General features: G+C 36.2%; 1 protein-coding gene across 1 annotated transcript in view; it reads right to left on the reverse strand.

Annotated features, from left to right (window-relative positions):
- Positions 1 to 25,408, reverse strand: part of MALRD1 (MAM and LDL receptor class A domain containing 1) — an 837,423-nt gene that overhangs the window by 177,863 nt on the left and 634,152 nt on the right. The window contains 1 exon segment of the mRNA XM_066386561.1: positions 13,031 to 13,188. Within this exon segment, the coding sequence (XP_066242658.1) occupies positions 13,031 to 13,188 (158 nt within the window).

The following is a 25,408-nucleotide window of genomic DNA, read 5'->3' on the forward strand; positions in this document are numbered from 1 at the left end:
AGAAATAAAACCACATACGTACGGACAAATAATGTTTGACCCACAATGGAGAAAAAACACACAATGGAAAGCCATGTGAAAAATAATAAAACAAGGCTACAGTTTGTCCCCCTGCACAAAAATTAATTCAAAATGGGTTAAAGACCTAAATATAAGATCTGAAACAATATATTACATAGAAGAAAGCACAGGTACTAAACTCATGGACCTTGGTCTTAGAGAAGATTTTATAAATTTGACCCCAAGGGTAAGGGTAGTCAAGGCAATAATAAATGAATGGGACTATATTAAACTAAAAAGCTTTTGTACTGCAGGAGAAACTGATAATAAAACAGAAAGACAGCTTGACTCAGCTATCCCTCTTTTAGAAATATACCCCAAGAACACCATAGAACTGCTCCAAAAGGAGAAATGCACCCCCATGTTTGTGGCAGCATTGTTCACAATAGCGAAGATCTGGAAACAGCCCAAGTGTCTGTCAGAGGATGAATGGATTAAAAAGCTTTGGTACATATATACTATAGAATACTACTCAGCCATAAGAAATTATGACATTGGATCATTTACAATAACATGGATGAACCTTGATAATATTATATGGAGTAAAATAAGTAAATCAGAAAAAACTAAGAACTATATGATTCCATACATAGATGGGACATAAAAATGAGACTCAGAGACATGGACAAGAATGTGATGGTATTGGGGGGGTGTGGAGGGGGATGGGGTGAGGGAGGAGAGAGGGGGGTGGGGGGGCACAAAAAAAACCAGATAGAAGGTGACGGAAGACAATTTGACTTTGGGTGAGGGGTATGCAGCATAATCAAATGTCAAAATAATCTGGAGATGTTTTCTCTCAACATATGTACCCTGATTTATCAATGTCACTGCATTAAATTTAATAATAAAAAAAATAAAAAAGAAACAAAACAAAAAAAACCAGAAAGACAGCCAACCAAATGGGAGTTAATATTCACAAACAACAGCTCTGACAAGGGGTTGATATCCTATATTATATATAAAGAACTCACAAAGCTCAACGACAAGCAAGCAAATAATTCAATTACAAATGGGGAAAGGACCTGAACAGACACTTCTCCCAAGAAGACATACAAATGGCCAACAGATATATGAAAAAATGCTCATCTTCACTAACTATTAGAGAAATTCAAATAAAAACTACAATGAGATCCCACCTCACACCTGTTAGACTGGCTGTTATCACCAAGACAGGTAATAACAAGTGCTGGAGAGGCTGTGGAGAAAAGAGAATCCTCATTCACTGCTGGTGGGAATGTAAATAGGTACAGCTGTTATAGAAGACAGTATGGCAGCTACTCAAAAAATTAAGAATAGAGCTATCACATGACTCAGTAATCTCTCTACTAGTATCTACCTAAAAAACTTGAAAATATTTGTATGCAAAAACACCACCATGTTCATCACATAATTATTCATGGTGGCCAAGACATGGAAACAACTACAGTGTCCCTTGATAGAGGTTGGCTAAAAAAGATGTGGTACATATATACAATAGAATACTATTCAGTCATAAGAAATGATGAAACATTACCATTTGCAACAACATGAATGGACCTTGAGAATATTATGCTAAGTGAAATAAGTAAATCAGAAAAGGCTAAGAAATATATGACTTCACACATAGGTGGAATATAAAACTGAGACTCGTGGGCATAGACAAAGTGAAGTGGTTACCAGAAGGAGAGATTTGGGAGGAGGGATTAAAGAGAGCCAAATATACAGTGACGGAAAATGATTAGACTTTGAGTGAAGTCCACACAATGTAATGAACAGTTCAAATGCTATAGAGCTCTTTACCTGAAACCTACATGTTCTTATGGACCAATGTCACCCTATTAAATGTAATTTCTAAGTTTAAAAAAGTATTATGGAAATTATTTTTAAATGGTAAGAACATCCATGTTATTACCAGACAAAAGATTTCAAGGAAAGTATAAAGAGGGATATTTAATATTGATAAAAGTTATAAGTCCCCAAGCAGATATAACTGTCTGAATCTTTGCACAGTCAACAATATAGCTTCGAACTATAAAGGGCTGAGACTGATAAGGACAAAAAGACAGGCTTTTATACTTATATTGGAGAAATTTAAAACACCTTTTTCCTATATTGACAAATTAGGTAGATGGCAATAAGTCAGCATGTAGATGATGATGATGTACCATATCTCTGTGTTTCTGTCATCTTTCTATACATCTATATTATGTTTGTATCCAATTGAGAGACAATCATTCTCTCATACATCTGTAGAAAATTTACAAATGCATATATGCACTTTTTTCTTCTTCTTCTTATTTTCCAAGTGAGAGGAGGGGAGATAGAGAGACAGACTTTTGCATGTGCCCTCGCCAGAATCCACCTGGTAACCCCCATTTGGGCCAACATTCTTCCCATATGGTGCCATGTTCAGTGCCCAGGGCCAATGCATCAAACCAATTAAGCCATGGCTGCATGAGGTAAAGAGAGAGAGAGAAAGAAAGAGAGAGAGAGAGAGAGAGAGAGAGAGAGAGAAAGGGGAGAGGGAGAGGAAGAGAAGCAGATGATAGCTTCACCTGTGTTCCCTGACCAGGAATCAAATCAGGAACATTCACATGCCAGGCTGACACTCTACCACTAAGCAAACCTGCCATGGCCATATATATATAAACTTAATGTATAGTAATGAAAACATGTCAAATCAACAGAGGAAGGACACAGTACTGAATCAATGGTGGTGGAGGAACTGGCTTGCAAAGGGCAACAATTATGAGCTTCTAACTTCTCACCATACACACACAAAATAAATTTTAAGTGGATTAATTAGTTAAATGTAGAAATAAAAATTGTGTAACACTAAATAAATATAAATATTTTGGTTCTTTTTTAATGGCAGGAAAGTACTTTCTAAATAATGTATTAAAGCCAGAATCTATAGGAAATTAGATTAACAGATTTAATTAAATAAAAAATGCAAAGGAAAAGCAACTTTAACTGCATATGGGATTTTTTTTTTTTTTTGAGATGTCATATCAGCTTGGGACCTAGACATCTAAACAAAGCTGGTTTTTGGTTCCTTCTCAAGGTGACTTTGCAACTAGCATGTTTGTAGGCAGGCGTCTGAGAAACCTTTTCAAATTTCCATGTCTGTGTATTAAAACTGTGACATAATTTTAATTTAAATTAGCAGCATAATTCAACTTGAGGTCACTTTTCTTTTTCTGCTTTTATTATATTTTAAAGATAAAATCTACTTTGAAGGTCAAATTAGATTAGCTCCTTGAGTGTCAGTCTTTCCATTTCATGTGGTGCCTTCCCATCCTACTTAATTTATCATTTAATAGCAACTTACAGTAGCATCTTTTAACATCCTAAGGTTTATTTTTCTACTTTCTACAATAGGAGATACATAATGTATCTCAGCATAGGTTTTATACCTGTGCTATCAAAGTACCTACTTGCTGTCAAGGTCTACAAATCCACCTTTGCTAAGCTATAACGTAAGCTCTTGATTCTTACTTTGTGATAGACGGTGGTTATGTGTTTGACACACTCTCTATGGCGAAGCCGGTTGGTTGTAGGGTCCTTTCTGTCATACAATCAGCCTAGCAAAATGCCTGGCACAGCAGATACAACCTCACCTTTCCCTTTTAGTTAATAATAGGACCGACCAGATTAAAATATAGGACACTGACCTGTCAAAAAAAAAACAAAACAAAACACACACACACAAAAAAACCCCTTGAATCTATATTCAAAAAGGGAAAAAATTACTAAAAAGTAATTTGGTTCATTTTAACTTATTGTATATTATTTGTTACATTGCACAAATGAATGCCATATACCAGTATGTATGACATGGTGAGAACTACTGTCTCAGTACACTGTTTTCCATATTTATGCTTAAAACATATGAAATGCACAATTTAGAGTATCATCTAGATCAGGGGTCCCCCAACTATGGCCCACGGGCTGTATGTGGCCCCCTGAGGCCATTTATCCGGCCCTGCCGCACTTCCAGAAGGGGCACCTCTTTCATTGGTGGTCAGTGAGAGGAGCACAGTTCCCATTGAAATACTGGTCAGTTTGTTGATTTAAATTTACTTGTTCTTTATTTTAAATATTGTATTTGTTCCCATTTTGTTTTTTTACTTTAAAATAAGATATGTGCAGTGTGCATAGGGATTTTTTCATAGTTTTTTTTTATAGTCCGGCCCTCCAATGGTCTGAGGGACATTGAACTGGCCCCCTGTGTAAAAAATTTGGGGACCTTGATCTAGATCTTCTGGAAGTCTTTTGGAGGGCAGACATTTGCTGAGTGTGTTCAGCTACTCTCCCACATATGTCTACCATTTATGCCCTGGGATATTACATATACTATTGTTTACTCTCATAAACACAATCTACTATTGTTTGTTTGTTTGTTTGTTTTTTGTATTTTTCTGAAGTGAGAAGCAGGGAGGCAGAGAGACAGAATCCCACATTTGCCTGACCACAATCCACCCAGCATGCCCACTAGGGGGTGATGCTCTGCTCATCTGGGGCGTTGCTTCATTGCAATAAGAGCCTTTCTAGCACTTGAGGTGGAGGCCATGGAGCCAACCTCAGCACCCAGGCCAACTTTGCTCAAATGGAGCCTTGGCTGTGGGAGGGGAAGAGAGAAGAGAAAAACAGAGAGAAAGGAGAGGGGGAAGGGTAGAGAAATAGATGGGCGCTTCTCCTGTGTGCCCTGGCTGGGAATTGAACCTGGAACTTCCACACACCAAGCCAGCGCTCTACCACTGAGCCAACCGGCCAGGCCTACTATTCTTTCCCAAAGCTGCCCTTGATAAGCAGTGTGCCAGCATTCGGGAAAACAATGACTGTGAAGTTTAGCATGAACTAGAGTGAAAGAGATCTGGTTATTCTGAAACATCAGTACAAATATACTTTTAAAAAGAATAAATTGATAGATGGAACACTGATAGTACCTCTCAACAACTTTCCCAATATAACATTATAAAAATTGTATTAATAATATGAAGAAGGAATAAAACAAAATAATCAGAAGTATAAATTCCCTTAAGGATTATGCCATGCAAAGGAGGACTTATTTATTTATTTATTTATTTATTTATTTATTTATTTATTTATTTATTTATTATTAAGTGAGAGGTGGGGAGGTAGAGACAGACTCCCACATGCGCCTTGACTGGGATTCAGCTAGCAAGCCCACTACCCTGCAATGCTCTGCCCATCTGGGGCTGCTGCTCCATTACTAAGTATTGGGCAAACAAGTTTGTAAAGTGTGTTCAGGTTTGCTTGCTTGTATTTTGCATTGGCACAGGGCAGGACCATGTGTGTGTGGTCTGTGGAAGTCTTCTGGTGCTTGCCCTCAGGGCTGCAGATTGCGAATTGCAGATTGCCTGTCTCCGTGGGGAGGGGCAAGAGTTTGCTGGAGAAGGAGTATTTTGCCAGGCCTGTTTGGCTGGGGAGTGCTCAGGCTGGTGGGGGCCTGTGAATCTGGTGAGTCTGGAGAATAATGAGTCCAGTGAGTCCAGAGTGCTGAGGAGCTTGGGAGCCCTGAGAGAAAGGGAGCAGTCTTTCCTGCCTGTTTGCTCATCCACCATTAGGAGACTTTAATAAATGGAATGGCCTGCCATTTTCTGACTCCATAGTTCCTTTACTGCCTGCCAGAATCCAGTGAGAACATGTATGGCCACTACAGCAATGGCTACCAGCTTACACTCAGCAACCGAGTTACTTAAGCAACTGAGGCAAGGCCATGGAACCATCCTCAGCTCCCAGGGCCAACTTTGCTGAAACGTTTGAGCCATGGCTGCAGGAGCGAAAGAGGAAGAGAGAGATGGGTCAGGGGAATAGTGGAGAAGCAGATGGTCATTTCTACTGTGTACCCTGACCGGAATCGAACTCAGGACTTCCACACACTGGGCCGATGCTCTACTAGTGAGTCAACCGACCAGTGGCACATTTTTTTAATACATATTTTTATAAAAGTAACTTAAAAATACTCAATATTTTTTCCCTTTTGAAACTTAACATTTTTAATATCAGTTTTATTTTGTCCAGCATGTGACTGGAGGAATTTATGTTGCACAAGTGATAATTACAAAATAGACCCAATCCTCGCCTACTGTATTTTTTGCTCCATAAGATGCGTGGGCATTTTTACTCCACTTTTCTGGGGAAAAAGTGCGTCTTATGGAGCAAAAAATATGGTATGTGGTAACATTTCATGGTAATAACCAGATGCTCTTGGGCAACTTGTTAACAGAGGTTATCATTTTGTAAGTTATTCTTCACTTTACCAAATGGCAAATAGTGCCTTAATTAAGTGAATGTAAATCTAAAACATATTTCCTGTATTACTTGGAACTGTTTGTGCACTGTATTTCACTGATTTGTTGTTGTTCAATATTTATCATATAATTATACATAGGTGCTGAAGGTGAGTGCTCTATCAAATGTCTCTTCTAGGATATCTTAATGCCCGTGGCCATTGCTAGTGCAGGGTGACTCTGCACCATGCCCAGAAAACCCACGGTCACTTTGCGTTTAAGAAACAAGGCCAAAATGGAGTGAGACTCTTCCTCTTCTGCCTAACTTTTTATTCTGAAGCTCAGGGTCTGGGAGCATCAGAGGGAATTAATAGAATTTCCTCCTGCATTTGCATACAGAAGGTGACCCCCTGAAAATTCTGACTCTTCTAATAGGATATCTATAAGTTTAATGACAAATTTGAGAAGATTCCAAAACTGGCTGGAGGAGGCCTTAATCAGTTTAATGAAGACGACATAGTCTCGGTGGCTGTTAGCCTTGAACCGTTCATTCAACAGTTAATCATGCCTGGCTGGTGGTGACGCAGTAAATAGAGCATCAACGTGAGAGGCTAAGGTCCAGGTTTGAAACCCTGAGGTACTGGCTTTTATATGGTATCATAGACATGATCCCAAGATCACTGGCTTGAGACCAAAGATTGCTGGCTTGAGCCCAAAGGTTGCTGGCTTGAGCCCAAAGGTCACTGGCTTGAGCAAGGGGTCACTGGCTTGGCTGGAGCCCCCCGGTCAAGGCACATATGAGAAGCAATCAATGAGCAATTAAGGTGCCGCAACTATGAGTTGATACTTCTCATCTCTCTCCTTCCCTGTCTCTCCCTCTCTCTCCCTCCCTCTCTCTGTCTCAAAAAACAACAACAGAAACCCCCCAAACCATTTAATCATTAAAAGCAGCAGAACAGAAGGATTACATGGCACATCATCTAGGCAGTTATAGGGAAAACACAAACCTACCACGCCCGGCATACCACCTCACATACATTACTCATTTGGGGCATATCTCCCTGTTCAAATTACCATTATGACTTTTTAATTTTTTTGTAAAATATGCAATTCAAACCTAAATTATTTTTAAAACTACCATATGTAGGATGTAAAATATGCAAAGTACATTTTTAAAGAACTAGATCTCAATAACTTTTGGTACAAAATAAGGGGTGATTTGGAATAATAAAAATGAAGGAAATAAAATATGGCAAAAAATAGCCATTTAGTTCTGAGAGGCAGTAAAGCCCAGACTATGGCCTGTGGCTCTTGGACACCCAGGCCTGCCACCTACTAGCTCTATGACTTTGGACACATTCTTGAAGTATTTTCTATCTTATTTTCCTCAGTTGTTAAAAAATAGATAATGTCAATACTGTCTCATTGGAGGATGTGAGGATCAAAGCAATCAATAGATATAAAGCAAATTAAACAGTGTATGGCATAAAGCAACCATCAGGTACTCTTCTCTGCTCTTTCCCTGCTCTTACTATTTACCTAAACATCACACTAAAACAAAAACAAACAAAGCAAAGCAAAACAAAACATAATAAAGGAAATCTCACAAGCACCAGACCACAGCAATGACGACTTGCTGAATGGAACAACTACATTCTAAATTCCATAGGTTTTAGCAGAAATTACTTAAGTCTAAACTCCTAACTCTCAGATAGACACCATTTCAGCATGGCAGCTTGACTGCTCTGAAATGTGAATAATAGGCTTCTACAAACCCACTTAGAGATATGAATTCATCTGTTATCACTGAAGACAGTTTTAGGTAGTCAGTCATTTTTATTTCTCTGAGCAATTAGAAATTTCTATAAATTACAAAAAATGTTATAAAAATATTAATTATTAAAGTTACCTGCTTTCCTTTTTGTATCTTTAAAAAAATGAGTCTGGGGTAATTAAAGACTATTTGTCATTTTTAGAGAAATGCCTTTGTCCTGTGTCAAACTTGACCTCTTTCCATAGACATTAAGTAGTTCACATGAATTAGCATTAAATATTGAAATAAGCTAAACTACAGGAACCAAATATTCTCATTATTGATTTTGAAATTGCTTTGGGTCATTTAGGGCTCTTTTGACAATGTGTATCAATAAGTAACCAGCATCATTTTAACTTATGTTTTTAAGTTTATATGTATGTAGGTAATTGAAAGACAAAGAAACTGACCTAGAAAATAAAGTATCTATTAGTATTATTCTATAATTTCCTTAGAATTTAAATCAAAGGATATTGATTTCTGTATGAATATTTTATTATTCTGAATATTATTCATTTATCATCAGGGTACCAGTTTCCTATAAAGCATTTGCCTTCTTTATGCAAGAGTTTACTTTGCAGACTGGGATAAATCTGGTTTGGCTTTTTATTCCAAAAAGTAGTAAAAATATCATAATTGAATTTCACTTTGATTTTGTCAATTGTACAAGTCTTCTTAGACTCTGTTAGTATTATATATTAATCAATATTCTTCATCAATATACTAATAAAATTAAGCATATTTTATTTAAAAAACAATCTTAATATGCCTGTGAAGATCTAAGTCTTGTTAATTTGTAGAAATATGCAGTTTACCATTATGCTACACTCTAAACCAAGGAATATCTTCTCTGCCCAAACTCCTGACAATCATCTAACTTATCTCCTTGTTTCACTACCCTTTCTGGCCACCTCCTGCCCACCAGTATCCATTCCTTTTGCATATAGTAGCCAGACAAACCTTTCAAATTTTCAAATAAGATTATACAATTCCAATTCCACAATTTAATGCTCTCTGCTAGGATTGACTGTTTATGTCTCCTCAACTTCAAAGTTTTAGTTTTTTTGAGGTGAGGCCTTTGCAAGATAACTAGGTCATGAGGGTGAACACCCCATGAATAGGATTAGTGTCTGAAATGCCAGTGGTGGAGGCCAGGCATGTTTACATTAGATTTGGTCAGACCCCAGAACTGCAGAGCTGAACCGCATTGAATTCTCCTACCTGCAGGTGAGCAGACAGGCAGGGGAAAACCACTGCTCCTGGTGGCAGGCTATCGGAAACCCACCCTGGGGGAAAGTACCTCATATAGGCTATACATACATGTGGTAATTTGTATTAATCATGCAAAGTGCTTGCAGCTGGAAAACAAGGTAGCAAGCCTAACCACAGCTGTTTTCTCTATGATGTCACTATAAAAAGAGACCCACAAGAGATAATCTCTCTGCCAGGTGAGCACAGAGTGAGTCAGCAGTCCTCTGTAAATGAGGAAGGGGATCCACAATAGAAACAGAATTGGTGGGTTCCTTGATTTGGACATTTTAGACCCCAGAACTGGGAGATATAAATTTCTGTTGTTTAAACAACTTAGTCCTTGGTAATTTGTCATAGTAACCCAAGCTGATCAAGACACTCTCCAATGATATCCTGTTGTCCTTAGAATAAAATATAATCACCTCACCATTCCTACAAAGCCCTACATGAGAGGGCCCCTGCCTGTTTGCTCTCTCTCTCTCTCTTATTTTGTTCCAGCTCTGCTGCCCTAAAATTTCTTCTTGTCCCAGTAGAACCTGAGCTCTACGTCAGTCAGGCATCCCTGATTCAACTTCCCCATACAGTGGGACACTTCTGCTTAACAGCAGGGCTGGTGGCCTCTTCGAAACTACTCTTGAGGCAGCTATGAGGATTCTACTTATTGGAACCAAGACCAATAGCCACCGGAGGAAAGACACGACCCACACACAAGTTAGTTGCAAGAATCACACAGGCAGTTTATTACTCACAAATCCTATGGCGTGCCTGGGTACAGCTTAATGGAGCTCTGTCAGCATGCTCCTCTTGGCTGTCCTTGGTCAGAGCGATGTGGAGACAGTCCATGTTCAACGCTGGAGTCTGGACAACTAATTGCAGCTGGGGGACTCTCGGCTTTAGTACCCTTTCTGGCATATGCCTTCTAAGAGGTGTTAATCTACAGAGCTGTCACACCAAGCCACTTTTAGGAAGTTCCTTGCAGAAAGCTCTTTTTATCTATATATAATTTCATACATACAGACTACCTGGGCCTTGTGCAGAAGGCATAGTTTTGCCTATCATATCCCTACACACCAGATTAGCTCCCACTCAGAGGGCAGAGCCTTATTCACTTGCCTTAATAGTTTTTAATATTATATCCTAACTTATTTCTATACATCTTCTATATTTTTCTATATTTCTATATATTTAATTACTATAACATTATATTACTATAACAAAATTTTTCATTGTTTTTCAAGTTAATATCTTTAAAAGATTTGTGTTTTCTTTGGGGTAGGCACTAATATCAGATGGGCAAGTTAGAAAAGATAAACTAACATATTTCAAAAATAAAAGAAATTTAATATAGCAAATTGGTTACAAAGTTTATTGATGAGATACAAAACCACCAAAGAACTTATAAGACAATAGATTAGTTTGTACAGGAAGATGTTGCTACCCCTAAAACTAGGTTGAAGGAAAGTAGTCACCAAAACTGAGTTTCTGGAAGAAACTAGAATTGGGCAGGCTTACCTTGGTAGGAGTTAGAACTAAGGAGCCAGCACCTATCTGGGGGAAACTGAGTTACAGATAAGATGCAGTTAGACATTTAGCCTTTAGGTCTTTGGCCAGTGCCTTTCATTAGCCAAACTTATCCAGGAAGGCCAAGAGCAAAGGAGCCTGAGAAGTGTAGTTTTCTGGAATACAGAGTGTAGTAAGGTATTTGAAGAACTTGCTTTCAATAGGAGATAGAATTTGTGTATTGCTTTCTTTCTTCCCCTCTTTGAATCTTAGAAATAGCATGCCCCTAGGCAATGGAGGGAGGGGAGAGACATTGGAAGAATCTGTGAAATGTATGTCTTGTGAATCCCCACCTGTATGTAGTTGTAAGCTTGTGTCATGACGTTATGCCTCGCCCCACCTGTATGTGGTCAAAGAGTATATAAGCAGCCTCTGAAAGAGGTAATCAGGGCTGTGTGATTTGGGTAGGAGGATTGCCCCGTGTATGCCGCTAGCTTTTCATAATAAAACTCCTCAAAATTCATATTAGACTTGGTGTCTCTACATGAACCCGCAGAAATGAGGTACAGTACTTTATAACAAGAGCAGAGCACAGAAGGGTAGGGAATATACAGTATGTAATGCAATTTCATAAAATTTATGCTGGCAAGAAAGCACGCTACAGAAATCTAACTTGAAATTTCTTTTAGGAATGCCTCACTATTTTTATTGCCTCATAAACCCTCTACTATAAATCCTCATCTTAGGTACTTTCTTTGCCATATCCTTTCTAAAAGCTTTATGTAATCAGCATAAGAAGCAGTTTCAGATTAGCACAACTATACTCTGCCCTGTGCTCCAAAATCACATTTGCTCTTCATAAACTGAAGAAGTCATCTGTTTGTTACATTCCAGAGCAGTGTCTCTCAACCTTCTCAATTATAAAGACCCTTTAGATAGACATTTTTTATTAGAAAAGTAATACATTTTTAATGTGGGAAAAATATAAATAAGAATGAAAATTATTTTAAAATCTTTTTCCCCCCCATCTAGAGGTAAGTACTCTAATCATTTTTGTGTTTATGCTTTCATATTTTGCTTTTCCCATATAGATGTAGATATTTATATAGATTAACATATAGAATAAGATATTTATATAGATTAACATATAGATACAATAATATACTCAAAATTAGACATATGTTTTAAATGGCACTCTAGAATACATATTGTTTAATATCTGCTTTAGTTATTAATGAACCATAAACACTTCTCTTTATTACTACTTATTCATTCACATAATTAATTTTTCCTTGGTATTTAATAGAAAAAGTGAATGTAATGTATTTCACTAATTCCTAACATTTGACATTTAGATAGTGTTAAATATTTACTATTATAAAAAAGAGTGAGATTAGCAAAACATAAAATATAATACGTGTCTGTATTTTCTTATATTTCTAGATGTGGAATATTTTGGTAAATAATACACAATCACAAAGCTATTAATTGCCAAAATGTTCTTAATAATTTTGTACTGGGCCCTGGCTGGTTGATCAGTGGTAGAGCACGGGCCTGGCATGTGGATGTCCTGGCAATAACACTAGATGTGTGTTCAGATATACAATCTTTTAATGAGAAATCAAGATTTCAAAATTGGTGCATTATGATTGTAAAGCTCATTGATTTTTTTCCCCCTGAAAATGAGAAGTATAAATGCAGTAACTCATATCTCCCAAAACATTTGTGTTTGGTGTAGATTGTCTTAAATTAGTTAAAAATGGAGCAGGCATGTTGTTTTAGTAGGAACTGATATAGACTTAAAATCTTAAATTTGTTTTGCCTTTACTTTATTTGGGGAAGAAAATCTTCTTCATTATTATCATTTCTTCACTGTCCCTAATCTAAGTTGTTCTTAAAAAATACATTTAGAATATTCCCTACTCTTTAATCTCTTGATAATCTTTTAAATAACAAGCACCATAATTGAGTTCAGGTGGCAGCCATGAATGAATAAATCTTGAATGAGATTAAGATGAATGACAGCACTGACTGTCAAACTCCCATTGCCCAGAAAGAAATGGGAAATTAACAGAATCAGAATTAGTATTGTGTTACTACCCCCAAAAAATGTTTAAATACATGCTATGAAGATTTTAGTGAAACACAAATGTCTGTCTTCCTTTTGTACCTTTAATACTCCCATACTCCTGGGATCGATCATGTAGAACCAGAACCGCACAGTACACATTCCAAGGCTTCTGGGGAAGAATTGGGAAGTAGTGATTCTTGCTGTGTATCCTTCTTTCGGGCCAGATGAGTTGACATACAGGAAGTGCTGTCCACTACCTTGAAACAGATGAATATATAACTTTTTTTAGTGAAATGATATGTTTTATAGCATGAAGCAGAATGTTTTTACACCATGCACATATTTCATTGTCACACACACACACACACACACACACAATTCATTTACTTTTTGTGAGTTATATGTCAGTAACATTTAACTTTTGAACAAAAAAATGTCCTTATGGTTATGTGATTCACAAAATTCACCTGGGGATGTGATTTGTACATAAAGCGGTCAAGTGTGTTTGTCCCATTTTGTGCAACTGTGCATCAGTTTTAAGTAAATAAAATATTTTGTAGGCTGCATGTAGTGCAGGTATTGGGGCTGATTGATGTTGTATCTCATTTTTGGTTGTTCAGATTCTCACTCTGACCACAGTAATAATGAGTGCTGATATTCCTCTTAACGGCATTATGACATTAATATGGGAAAGATCTCTCCATTTAAACATGGCTGGACTTTTTTTCTACAGACATCATCAAAATTTATTATATCTCCTATTTGGCATTACTGGGAGAGAATGATACATATATATTACTCTAACCTAACCCTAACACAAATGCTTTCTTAGGTTAAATATTTTTTGTATTTCTAAATTGAGGCTATTAAAATATTTTCAAATTGAAAATATTATTTTTCCTGTATTATTTGTTACAGATGTATGTTTTTAACTCATTAATTGTGAGTTAATAGTACAGGAGGCTTCTTTTATGAAGCTTTCCTTTTTTTAATAGTAATGTTTTAAATTAAATTTATTGGCAAAAATTATTGATGAAAGACACCCTTTTGGTGTCTTTCTGGAACTCACTGGTCACTTTACAACATCAGAAGAAAATAAACTTTAAGTGTATAAAATAAAAAGAACCGGAAAAAAAATCATTGGGGTACCATTGGTTAATAACATTATTTAAGTTTCAGGTGTACAACTTTATAATGCAGCATCGGTGTATTCCATTGTGTGCTCACAACCCATAGTCTAGTCTTTCATCACCATACATTTGACCCCCTTTCCTATTGTCCTCTCCCTGCTTCTAACCATCATACTGCTGTCTGCATCTATGAGAGCGTTTGATTTTATTTGTTGCTATTTTTTAAGTTGACCTTGTACTTATTAGATAGATTTGTTCTTAAGTGTGTCTTTCTTTTTTGTTGCTAATGTAATGTTATAGTGTTTTTAATTTTAAATTCTAATTGTTCATTGTTGGTATAACACAAAGCAAATGACTTTTGTATCTTAACTTTGTATCCTGCAACATTGTTATAATTGCTTTTTAGTTCCATGAGTTTTTCTTTGCATCACTCAGAATTCTTATATAGACAATAGTATCATTCAAAAAAATTATTTACTCCTTTCCATTCTGTAAGTCTTATTTTTCTCACTTGTCTCACTGAATTAACTAAGACTTCCAGGATGATGTTAAATTGGAAAGAAGAATAGACATTCTGGCAGGACAGCATCTAGTTTCTTACCATGAAGTTTGATGTTAATTTTAAGTTTTCTATAAACATTTTTTTTTCAAAATTTTTTGAGATGTCTGACCAGGTGGTGGCACAGTAGATAGAGTATTGAACTGGGAGCATCAGACTGAGTGGTGATGCAGTGGACAGAGCATCAGACTGGATCCAGGTTTGAAACCCTGAGGTCACCAGCTTGAGCACGGGCTCAACAATGTGACCATGGGATTGCTAGCTTGAGTGTAGGATCATACACATGACCCCATGGTTGCTGCTTGAGCCCAAAGGTTGGTGGCTTGAAGCCTAAGGTTGCTCGCTTGAGCCCAAGGTTGCTGGCTTGAGCAAGGGATCACTCACTCTGCTGTAGCTCCCTCCTCACCCCCTTGTCAAAGCACATATGAGAAAGCAATCAACAAACAACTAAGATGCCACAATGAAGAATTGATGCTTCTCATCTCTCTCCCTTTCTGTCTGTATGTCCCTATCTGTATCTTTCTCTGTCTCTCTCTCTGTATCTGTTACAAACAAAAAAAGATTTTTTTGAGGTATAATATGTTTGGAAGAATTAGTCAGTAACCCATTTAGGCTTAGTACTTTTTGCTTTGAAATGTTTTAAAATATTTATTCAATTTATTTAATAAATATAGGCATATTCAGATGATCTATTTCTTCTTGTATAAGTTTTGGTAGATTGTCTTTGAAGGAACTGGTACATTTTGGTTATCAAATTTGTGAGCCTATAGTTTTTCATAATAGTATTATGAAATGAGTGTCCATGGATCTGTAAAGATAGTAAAGATGGTTTTTATTTTATCTTTATTATTAATTTATATATATATATATATATATATATTTAGTTAACCTGGCTAAAATATTTCAATTTTATTGATCTTTTTAAATAACCAGCTTTTGGTTTTATTGATTTTCTCTGCTCATTTACTGATTTCAATTTCATTAATTTCTTCTTTAGTTTTCTTCATCTTGCTTTGGATAAAACTGCTCTTGTTTCTAGAAAGATTGATTTTAGATCTTTCTTATCTTCTAATATATGCATTCTAATATATGCTAAAATATTCATACTAAGCTCTGCTTTTACTAAATCTCCATGTTTGTATAAGTTGTATTTTTTTCATGTAATTCAAAATATTTCAAAGTTTCTCTTGAGATTTCTTCTTTGACCTATATGTTATTTAGAAGTTTGCTATGTAATCTCTATGTATTCTGGTGTTTTCCAGTTATATTTCTGCTACTGATTTCTACCTTAATTCCACTGGAGTCTGAGAGTAGATATTGTATGATTTATACATTTTTTTATATTTGTTAACGTGTGTTTTTTGGCCCCAAACAAGTGTATCTTGGTGAATGTTTCATGAGAGCTTCAGTAGAGTGTGCATTCAGCTGTGGTTGGATGAAATATTCTATACAAGTCAATTATTTCAAGTTGATTGATGGAGTTTTTCAGTTTAACTATTTCCTTACTGTTTTTCTGCCTTCTGGTACTATTACTAATAAGGAGGGTTGAAGTTTCCAACTATAGTAGTAGAGTCATCGATTTTTCCTTGTAATTCTACTTGGTTTTACTTTATGTATTTGATGTTCTGATGCTAGGTGTTAAGAATGTTTTGTCTTCTTGGAGGAATGACCCCTTGATTATTATATACATATTCATCCTCTTTATCCCTGATACTTTTTCTGATGAATTTATTTTTGTCCATAATTAACACAGCTATTCCTGCTTTTTTTTTTTTATTAATGTTAATGTGGTATATTTTTCTCCATCTCTACAATAAAAGTGGTTTCTTACTGACAGTATATTTTTGGAATTTTTTTCCTTTAAATCTACTGTTTGTCTTTTAATTGGTGGATTTTAGATTAAGAACATTTAAAGAAATTATTGAGATAGTTGGATTAATATCTACCATATTTACTATTTTCTATTCACTATTCTTGTTCTTTGTTCCTCTTTTTCATTTACTCTTTTTCTCTCTTCTCTGATTTTAATTGGACATTTTATATGATTTATTAATTATCCTCTTTTAGTATATCAGTTATACTAAATTTTGTTTTTACTTTTTTCTACTGGTTGACCTTAAGTTTGTAATATAAAATTACAACTTTCAAATTAACTGTGAGACTTTATGGGTAGTGCAAGACCTATGTATTAGAGTATTTCCAATTAATCTCACCCATCTTTTTAACGCTGTTGAATATCTCTTCCCCTAGGTCAGTAAGATTCTGGTAAAATAGTAGTTTATCTTAAGGGAAGGCCATGTTAAGAACAGAAGATGCCAGGAAAATTTCAGAATGGTTTCTTCCCCTTCCATCCCCCACCCCCACTGAAAGCAGAAAGATTTTTCTTCTAATCATCCATGTGGGAAACTGGTAATGCTCTAAAAGTTAAAAATTACAAAGGCGTGGAGGATCCCTATAATAAAATCCCCTATGTTTGATATTTCTCATGCTTGTCCACACTGAGGCTGCAGCAACTCATCAGTTATCATCAGGGATTTCCTATCCTAGTACTAACTCTTGCCTGATTGCTGTGGTTAGGACTTAAAATGTTATGCGGAACAGAAGTAGTGAAAATTCACCTTGTTTTGTTCCTGATCTTCAGTAAAAGAATTTTAGTTTTTGCTCATTAAGTATAATGTTAGCTGTAGGTTTGTCATATATGGCCTTTATTACATTAAGGTGTGCTTTCTTTATTCCCACTTTGCTGAGCATTTTTATTATAAATGGGTGCTGGATTTTGTCAAATGCTTTTCTGTATCTACTGGTATGGTCATATGATTTTGATCCATCATTTTATGTGGTATATCACATTAATTGATTTGCAAATATTAAACTAAACTTACATCCTGGGAATTAATCCCATTTGATCATGGTGTTTGATCTTTTTACTGTATTGCTGAATTGGGTTTGCTGATATTGTGTTGAAGATTTTTTCATCTGTGTTCATGAGGGATATTGGCCTATAATTTTCTTTTTCTTTCTTTCTTCTTTCCTTCCTTGTCTTCCTTGCCCTTTCTTGCCCTTCTTTCCTTCCTCCCTCCCTCCCCCCTCCCCTCCCCTTCCCTCCCCTCCCCTCCCCTCCCTCCCTCCCTCCCTCTCTTCCTTCCTCCCTCCCTTCCTTCCTTCCTTCCTTCCTTCCTTCCTTCCTTCCTTCCTTCCTTCCTTCCTTCCTTCCTTCCTTCCTTCCTTCCTTCCTTCTTTCATTCTTTTTTCTCTCTTTCTTTCTGTAATATCTTTCTCAGGTTTCGAAACCAGTGTAAAGCTAGCCTTGTTAAATAAGCTTGGAAGCCTTTGCTTCTCCTGATTTTTTTGGGATAGTTTGAGGAGGATAACTGATAATTCTCCTTTGGCGGTTTGGTAAAATGCATCTGTGAAGTCATCCAATTTAGGACTATTTTTTGGGAGTTTTTTCATTAGTGATTCTGTTCAGCTAGTAGTTTTTGGTCTACTCATATTTTTTTGTTTCTTTTTGACCCAGTTATGGAAGACTGTGTACTTCTAGGAATTTATCATTTTCTTCCAGATTGTCCCATTTTTTGGCAACTGTTGGCAACTTTATGTTATATGTCTATCGCCACAATTAATTTTTACTGGAGAGTGATCAGTTTGTCAAAACTATAAATTAGATTGAACATCTTTACTTCCTATTCCAAATTTCTTATTTTCTGTTTATTTTCCCTAGTATTTACTTCTATTATAGCAACTACTAAAAAGCCAGTTTAGCAAAGATATGACCATTATAAAGAATGTAGTATAATCTGAAATTTGCATTTTAGGACTATATTATGAAATTCAATTTAAAAAATACATAATCCACTGGGTATATTAATAATTCATAATTTCATTGAAGCATATTAACCTCAGTAAAAGATAAATAATGTTATTTAAAGCTCAACATCAAAGCTGGAAATTCTAATTATTAATTAAGGGTTTCTAGATGAGTCTTCAAAACATTTTCACCTAACCTCTTCAAACTTGCATGTTCAATTTTGGTCTTACAAAATCCTACAGCTGCACACAAATATCAGTAAATAAGTTTCTGGGTGATGTATTAGTTCATGCAATTTTGAAGTTTTATCCAGTGGTGAGATTCAAATAATTTAACAACCAGTTCTCTGCCCTCATGTCCATTTTAAGTATAAAAAAATGATATACTTATTATTTCATGCATTTAATAAATACTTAAATAAGAACAATAAAAGAGGTATAAAAAACTAGATTATGTTATAAAAAAGTTTTAAAATATTAAGGAAAAAATATTAAATGCTCCCTGACAAAAAGCAATATAACTGTTATTTAAGATATTTCCATATTGCTTTTTTTTTTAATTTTCAGTGACAGAGAGAAAGTAAGAGAGAGGGATAGACAGGGACAGATAAACAGGAATGGAGAGAGATGAGAAGCATCAATCATTAGTTTTTCGTTGTGACTCCTTAGTTGTTCATTGATTGCTTTCTCATATGTGCCTTTACCGTGGACCTTCAGCAGATTGAGTAACCCCTTGCTAAAGCCAGCGACCTTGGGTCCAAGCTGGTGAGCTTTGCTCAAACCAGATGAGCCCGTGCTCAAGCTGGCAACCTCGGGGTCTCGAACCTGGGTCCTCCGCATCCCAGTCTGATGCTCTATCCACTGCGCCACCACCTGGTCAGGCCCATATTGCTTCTTGATTTGCATCCTCACTTGCAATTTTTTTTCACCTAAGGACTGAATGAACATTATTACTATGGGCACTTAGAATACACTGTTGCACAGATGAATGTTAAAAAAGAGTAAAGAATGTAAATTTATGATTTCCACATGGGACGGCTGCCCAGACACCTACCTTAGAGAGAACCCTGATTACAACTGTCATTTCAAAAATCAGTTTGTCAAACTTAACAAAAAATTAGGTATCGGTTCAGCCAAACCGGTGTGAATCGGCTGAATCTGACCATTGGTTTTATCCATTTTAAAATCTAAGAATATAAAACCATACCTGGCAATTTAGAAGTCACCATGGCAAAATTAATCTTTAGAGATTTTTAATCTGAAACTTTAGCATATCTAACTTTAACTTTTTTTTTTTTTTGTATTTTTCTGAAGTTGGAAACAGGGAGGCAGTCAGACAGACTCCCGCATGTGCCCGACCGGGATCCACCCGGCATGCCCACCAGGGGGTGATGCTCTGCCCATCTGGGGCATTGCTCTGTTGCAACCAGGGCCACTCTAGCGCCCAAGGCAGAGGCCATGGAGCCATCCTCAGCACCTGGGCCAACTTTGCCTTGGCTGCAGGAGGGGAAGAGAGAGACAGAGAGGAAGGAGAGGGGGAGGGGTGGAGAAGCAGATGGGCACTTCTCCTGAGTGCCCTGGCCGGGAATTGAACCTGGGACTCCTGCAAGCCAGGTGGACACTCTACCACTGAGCCAACCGGCCAGGGCCTTCTAACTTTAACTTTGTAAGGAGAAAAGACTTGTTGCAATCCCATATTTTTACTCAAGAATCATAAAGGTGGAAAGTTGCTTAGCCTCTTGAAATTATTAAAAATACATTAATTATCCAAGAACTATTACTGTATAACAAATTTATAAAACCTTACATTGAATTATATTTTCAGAAAGACTCATTCTTTATTTAGGAAGCTCAGACTAGACCCACTTTTAAACATTTATAAACTTTCAGTGGCTTCATTGAAAATTACCTATTTATATATCTAGCAAAAACCTTGGAGAAGGTCACTCTAGCATCTAACACAAAGTTCATATTTTTTTAAAGCAGATAATAAAACTTAAAAGTTCCAACTGATGCAGCATATTTAGAATTTAATGGCAGTTCATTAACCAGTTCACTTTATTTATATATGACTTTGTGGAATGAGCAACAACATTAATGTGGAAATTTTGTTGGCTTTATTTTGGACTGTTTTACAGATTTTACTGGCCATTTTAGAAGTTACTTAACTCTCATATTTTAGATTGGATGTATTCAATTAACTTTGTAAAATCTATTGTATGTTACATAAGTACTGCTAGATATAGTACTCTGAACATGGGCATTCTTTAAACATGTTTGAGTTTTATCTTTCCCCACCCTCTCTGCCTTCTCTTATTTTCTGTACAGTTTCAGTTTAATACTTTAGTTTTGCTTGCACAGATTTTATGATTATAAGGTTTTAATATTCTTAGTGTAGATATTTTATATTTTACCTCTTAGGTAAATCAGGCACAAGGTTTTTCATTTTTATTCAATTTTAACCTTAAAAACTCTTTGAAGAATTGCACAGATTTTTGAAAACTGGGATCTACTTAGTGTCCAATAGTAAAAACTCAGCATCCAAGTGTACGTTGTGTAAATGACCATTGTTACTTGACAACGGAATGCCAAAATGTGTTAGCCACATTCACAATCCATTACCATGCTTCGTGGATGCTGTTTTTCATTTTGGTATTGGCAGAGAGTAAAGATTCTAATTTGTCTTTTAGATGTTATTAACTACAATCTTGGGATTTTGAAAATATTTTCTTGAGTTATTATGCTACATGGTAATAAATCTGACATTTCTTTTTTAAAAAATTCAGTTAATACTTTTAAAAGACAGGACTATTTTTACAGCTCCAATGCCCTCAGTAGAATCACACTCATTTCACTAGGGTCATATCATAAAAGGCAATTTCCCATTCTCATGATCTAAGTTCATTCCTTGCTTTCAAACTGTAGGTAATTTTGGTCTGTTATTTTTTTCTTTCTGATAAAAGAAAGCTGCCTAACAGCTTTTTAAAAGTGCAATGCAATATGCCTCTCTTTCAAAACAGCAAAATGCTCCCTTCTTCAGAGGCAGACTTACTTAAGCTTGGCACCACATCCTCTGTCATCTCTGCCTGTCCCTTGCTCTAAAATAAAAGGGGGCATAATGACTATCCGTGAAATGCCCTCAATCTCTTTTTTTTCACTTTTATTTACCCCCATATTTTCAAGGTGCTGGCTATTTGCATCTGCAAGTCTTAAAGGTTGTGAAACCGTAAGCACGCTAAGAGAAACAACAAAAGTTTTCTCAAAGCTTCCAAAATGGCAACTGTAGACAGAGTGACTCTAATCAAATGAAATTTTCTTATGGTATTTGATAGAAATGTCTATCGTTGCATCACTTGCATTTGCTTTTTAAAGGGCTATATAATGAATAGATTTGGCATTTCTTTATTTCTGCCTTTTCCAACAGTTTCTTTTTCAGGCATTATTCTTTCTTGAGAGTAATTATTACCTATTGAAAAAAAGTTTTTAGCAGAATATCTTGTTTTAAAACAGGGGTTCCCAAACTTTTTACACAGGGGGCCAGTTTACTGTCCCTCAGACCGGACTATAAAAAGAACTATGAACAAATCCCTATGCACACTGCACATATCTTATTATAAAGTAAAAAAAAACCAAAACGGAAACAAATACAATATTTAAAATAAAGAACAAGTAAATTTAAATCAACAAACTGGCCAGTATTTCAATGGGAACTATGCTCCTCTCACTGACCACCAGTGAAAGAGGTACCCCTTCTGGAAGTGCAGCGGGGGCTGGATAAATGGCCTCAGGGGGCCGCATGCAGCCTGTGGGCTGTAGTTTGGGGACTTCTGTTTTAAAATGCTATTATCAAATTTGGTACCATTAAATTTTTTCTCTCTGAGTACATTGATCTGATATAAAAATGAAGCTTCTAATTATGACATGCCAACACAGGGTAGGTTCATCTTATTTTGAAAGGTTCTAATTACACAGCAACAGCATCTCTCTCAGTCACATGACAATAATATATGGATGGGATTGGTTCGCACGTCCTATAAACTTAGGTCAAGACAAAGAACTCTGAATCTCTTTATCTCATATTAAAAGAACCCAGAAGAACCTCTTTTTGTGATTTTCTTGTCATGATGCTTTTGGAAACATTCATTGGCTTCATAGCATTTCTGAAACTTGATTTCATTTGCCAAATTAAGATTAAAAAGAAAACTTGTTTCCTAGTAATGTATGAAGAAAGAACTAATGAATTATAAACTTCTTTCTTTAGGATAGATAATAAATGATGAGAGCTTTGACTTTTAGAGTTGATATCCATTTAAACTGAAAATATGGACAGCAAATAACAGAAGGATATTTGTTTGCAATGAAACATAAAACAGTATTATCAGATTCTTTTAATGAATATATAATAAGCAGAAACTGTGGGCAGGACTGTCTACCAGTGAAGCCTGTAGGCACTGAAGCTGTGGGTTTCAATTCAAATCTTGACTCTACCACTTATTATGTTTGTGACCTTGGGCAACCTATTTAAATTCTTTAGGACTCCGAAGCAATAAGATAATTAAAGTAAGTATTTTAGCCTCATGGGGTTGTGGTAAAAATTAAATGATACACTCTATATAAAGTGCCTCTATATAATTTGAAACACAGTTTCAAATTAATGCTGTTCTCCTGGGGAATTTAGAAAATAGAAAGATTATTTTAGCAGTAGTAAGAGACTATCAATCACAAGTTATTGATTGGATAACTACTACTATATAGATGGCAATATGTTTTGCATTTGGAGGTTAGGGAGATGGGCAAATCTTGGCTGGGAAATATGAAACGTAACCCAAGAATCTAACAATAAAAGCTGTCATTATGTAGTGTGGAGAAGACAAGCTCTAGATCAGACTGAGTTAAAACCCAAATTCTGAGGCTTGCCTTTGATTTCGGGAAAATAATTAAACCCTCACCATGTCTCATACTCGTCACCTATCAACTGGGGAATACTACTACTGTTACTACTACTGTCACTACTACTGTCACTACTACTGTCACTACTACTGTCACTACTACTACTGGTACTACTATTAGTAGTAGTAGTAGTAGCAACCAACAGCCCAATGAGATTATTGTGATCTATAACACCAAATATCGATATAGATCCTAAATGCTGTATTGTTCAACAGATAATGATGGCTTAAATTTGGTGACTGAGGAAATACTCTTAAAATGTATGTCATTAAATCAGCATATTAAAGAAAATAGTGGTAGCAGGCAAATAAACCAGCTTAGTGTGGCAAAGATCATTCTAAAAAAAAAGAACTGTGGGGAGACATCTGGTTTCTAGTTCAGCATGAAAGGAGCTTGGAAGGCATCTGTTTCATCTTCACAACAAAAAATTGAACAAACTGAAAACTAAAGACTCTTCTTTGATCCATCAGAGAATAAAGTAGAGGTCACAAGGCAAACTGCTGCCACCCAAAAACGGAGAGACAAACAGGCAGACACAGTGTAGTGGGGCAGAGTCCAGGAGCAGGAGCCACGGATGGAGCCCATCCTGGGCGAGGAACATGTCAGCTATACTTACCAAGTTGCTGGAGGCTCAATGTGGAGAAGCTAGGGATGGGCACTCCAGGGGGTCAAATCTTAGGGGCACGGTCAAAGTTTTATCTCCAAAAGCTCTAACAAGTTCTCACAATGAAGACGAGAAAGATCTTTGATTTTTACAGGCATAGGGAAAAATAGCCATTCTGAAGGGTGCCTATGTTTCTAAGCCAGGTCTAGATGTCCTTTCTTGGATAAGGGGAGAGGAAAACTGAGAAGCACTGATGAAAGTCACAATGAAATGTTCACTAAAAGACTGTAATTAAATCACAGGAGTCTAGAGTGCTTCCCTTCCTCTGACTTTACCACCCGACACCTTTACGGCTTACTGCACATCAATAGGGCTCCTGTGTGTTAGCAGGGACTGAAAGAACTTTTTCTCTCTGACCTTATTTAAGAAGTCTCTAGGGAAATCAAAATAAAACAAGAGAGACAAAAACAAGGTCATTAGAGGAAATATTACCTTCTGACCTTTACAGTGAACAGTAAACTCAACCTTACTCTAAGCTAGATAAAAACTTAATGGCCTGTTTACCAAAGTTTCTTTTACCCAGCATATTGTGCCCACTGTCAACAGAAATGACATCATGTTAAAACAACAATATGACCAAAAGTTCATTGATGTTTGTAACACCCAAAATATATCTGAGGAACAAGAACACAGAGTTCGTAGCAGAATAACATAAGAACTAATGTCAGAAATGCAATTTGGAGAAGAGCAAAGGAGACGTTGGGGACAAACTGAAGAGCAGTGACAGGCATCTGATGATTTGGAGGACTGGAAGCCACCATTTAGGGATAATAATCCTGCATCAGCACGAAGAATGGCCTGGTTTAGGAGAATATTTGCATTGGAGATCAGTTTCTTTGACATTTGCAATAGCCCAAGAGTGAACTAAGGCAATAGAAGTGGAAAGGCAAAAAAAGGAAAACATATAAATTGAGAATAAAGAGTGGACAGAATTTGAAATTGAGAGAGAATTAAGTGTTAGCCATGATAATATCAGTAATAAGTATTAGGATATGATGGAGGAGTCTCCTTCTGAAAAGAAGGTAAGTTTGCGTTTGGCTGTGTGACCTGGAGATAAGGAAACTGCTCAGCTGCACTTGACAATGTGAGATTGGATGTGGAAATAGGAACTAGAAACATGCAGGAATTAGAAAATTTGAGCAATGGAAGAATAAAATTCTGAACAAGCAAAAGTATAGAAAGAGCTAAAAAAAAAGTAAAATCAAAATATGGGATATGACTCACATTTAGGTGTTAGAAGGAGGAAGAAAAAAGCATCAAAGTCAGAAATAGAATTAGGAAAAAAAACCACTGTCTACTGTAGTAAAAACACAGATGAAAACTCAGCGAGTGTGGACTGGTCAGTAGTATCAAATACATTCACAAAA

This window comes from Saccopteryx leptura, chromosome 5, assembly GCF_036850995.1.
Source record: "Saccopteryx leptura isolate mSacLep1 chromosome 5, mSacLep1_pri_phased_curated, whole genome shotgun sequence".
Classification (NCBI taxonomy): domain Eukaryota; kingdom Metazoa; phylum Chordata; class Mammalia; order Chiroptera; family Emballonuridae; genus Saccopteryx; species Saccopteryx leptura.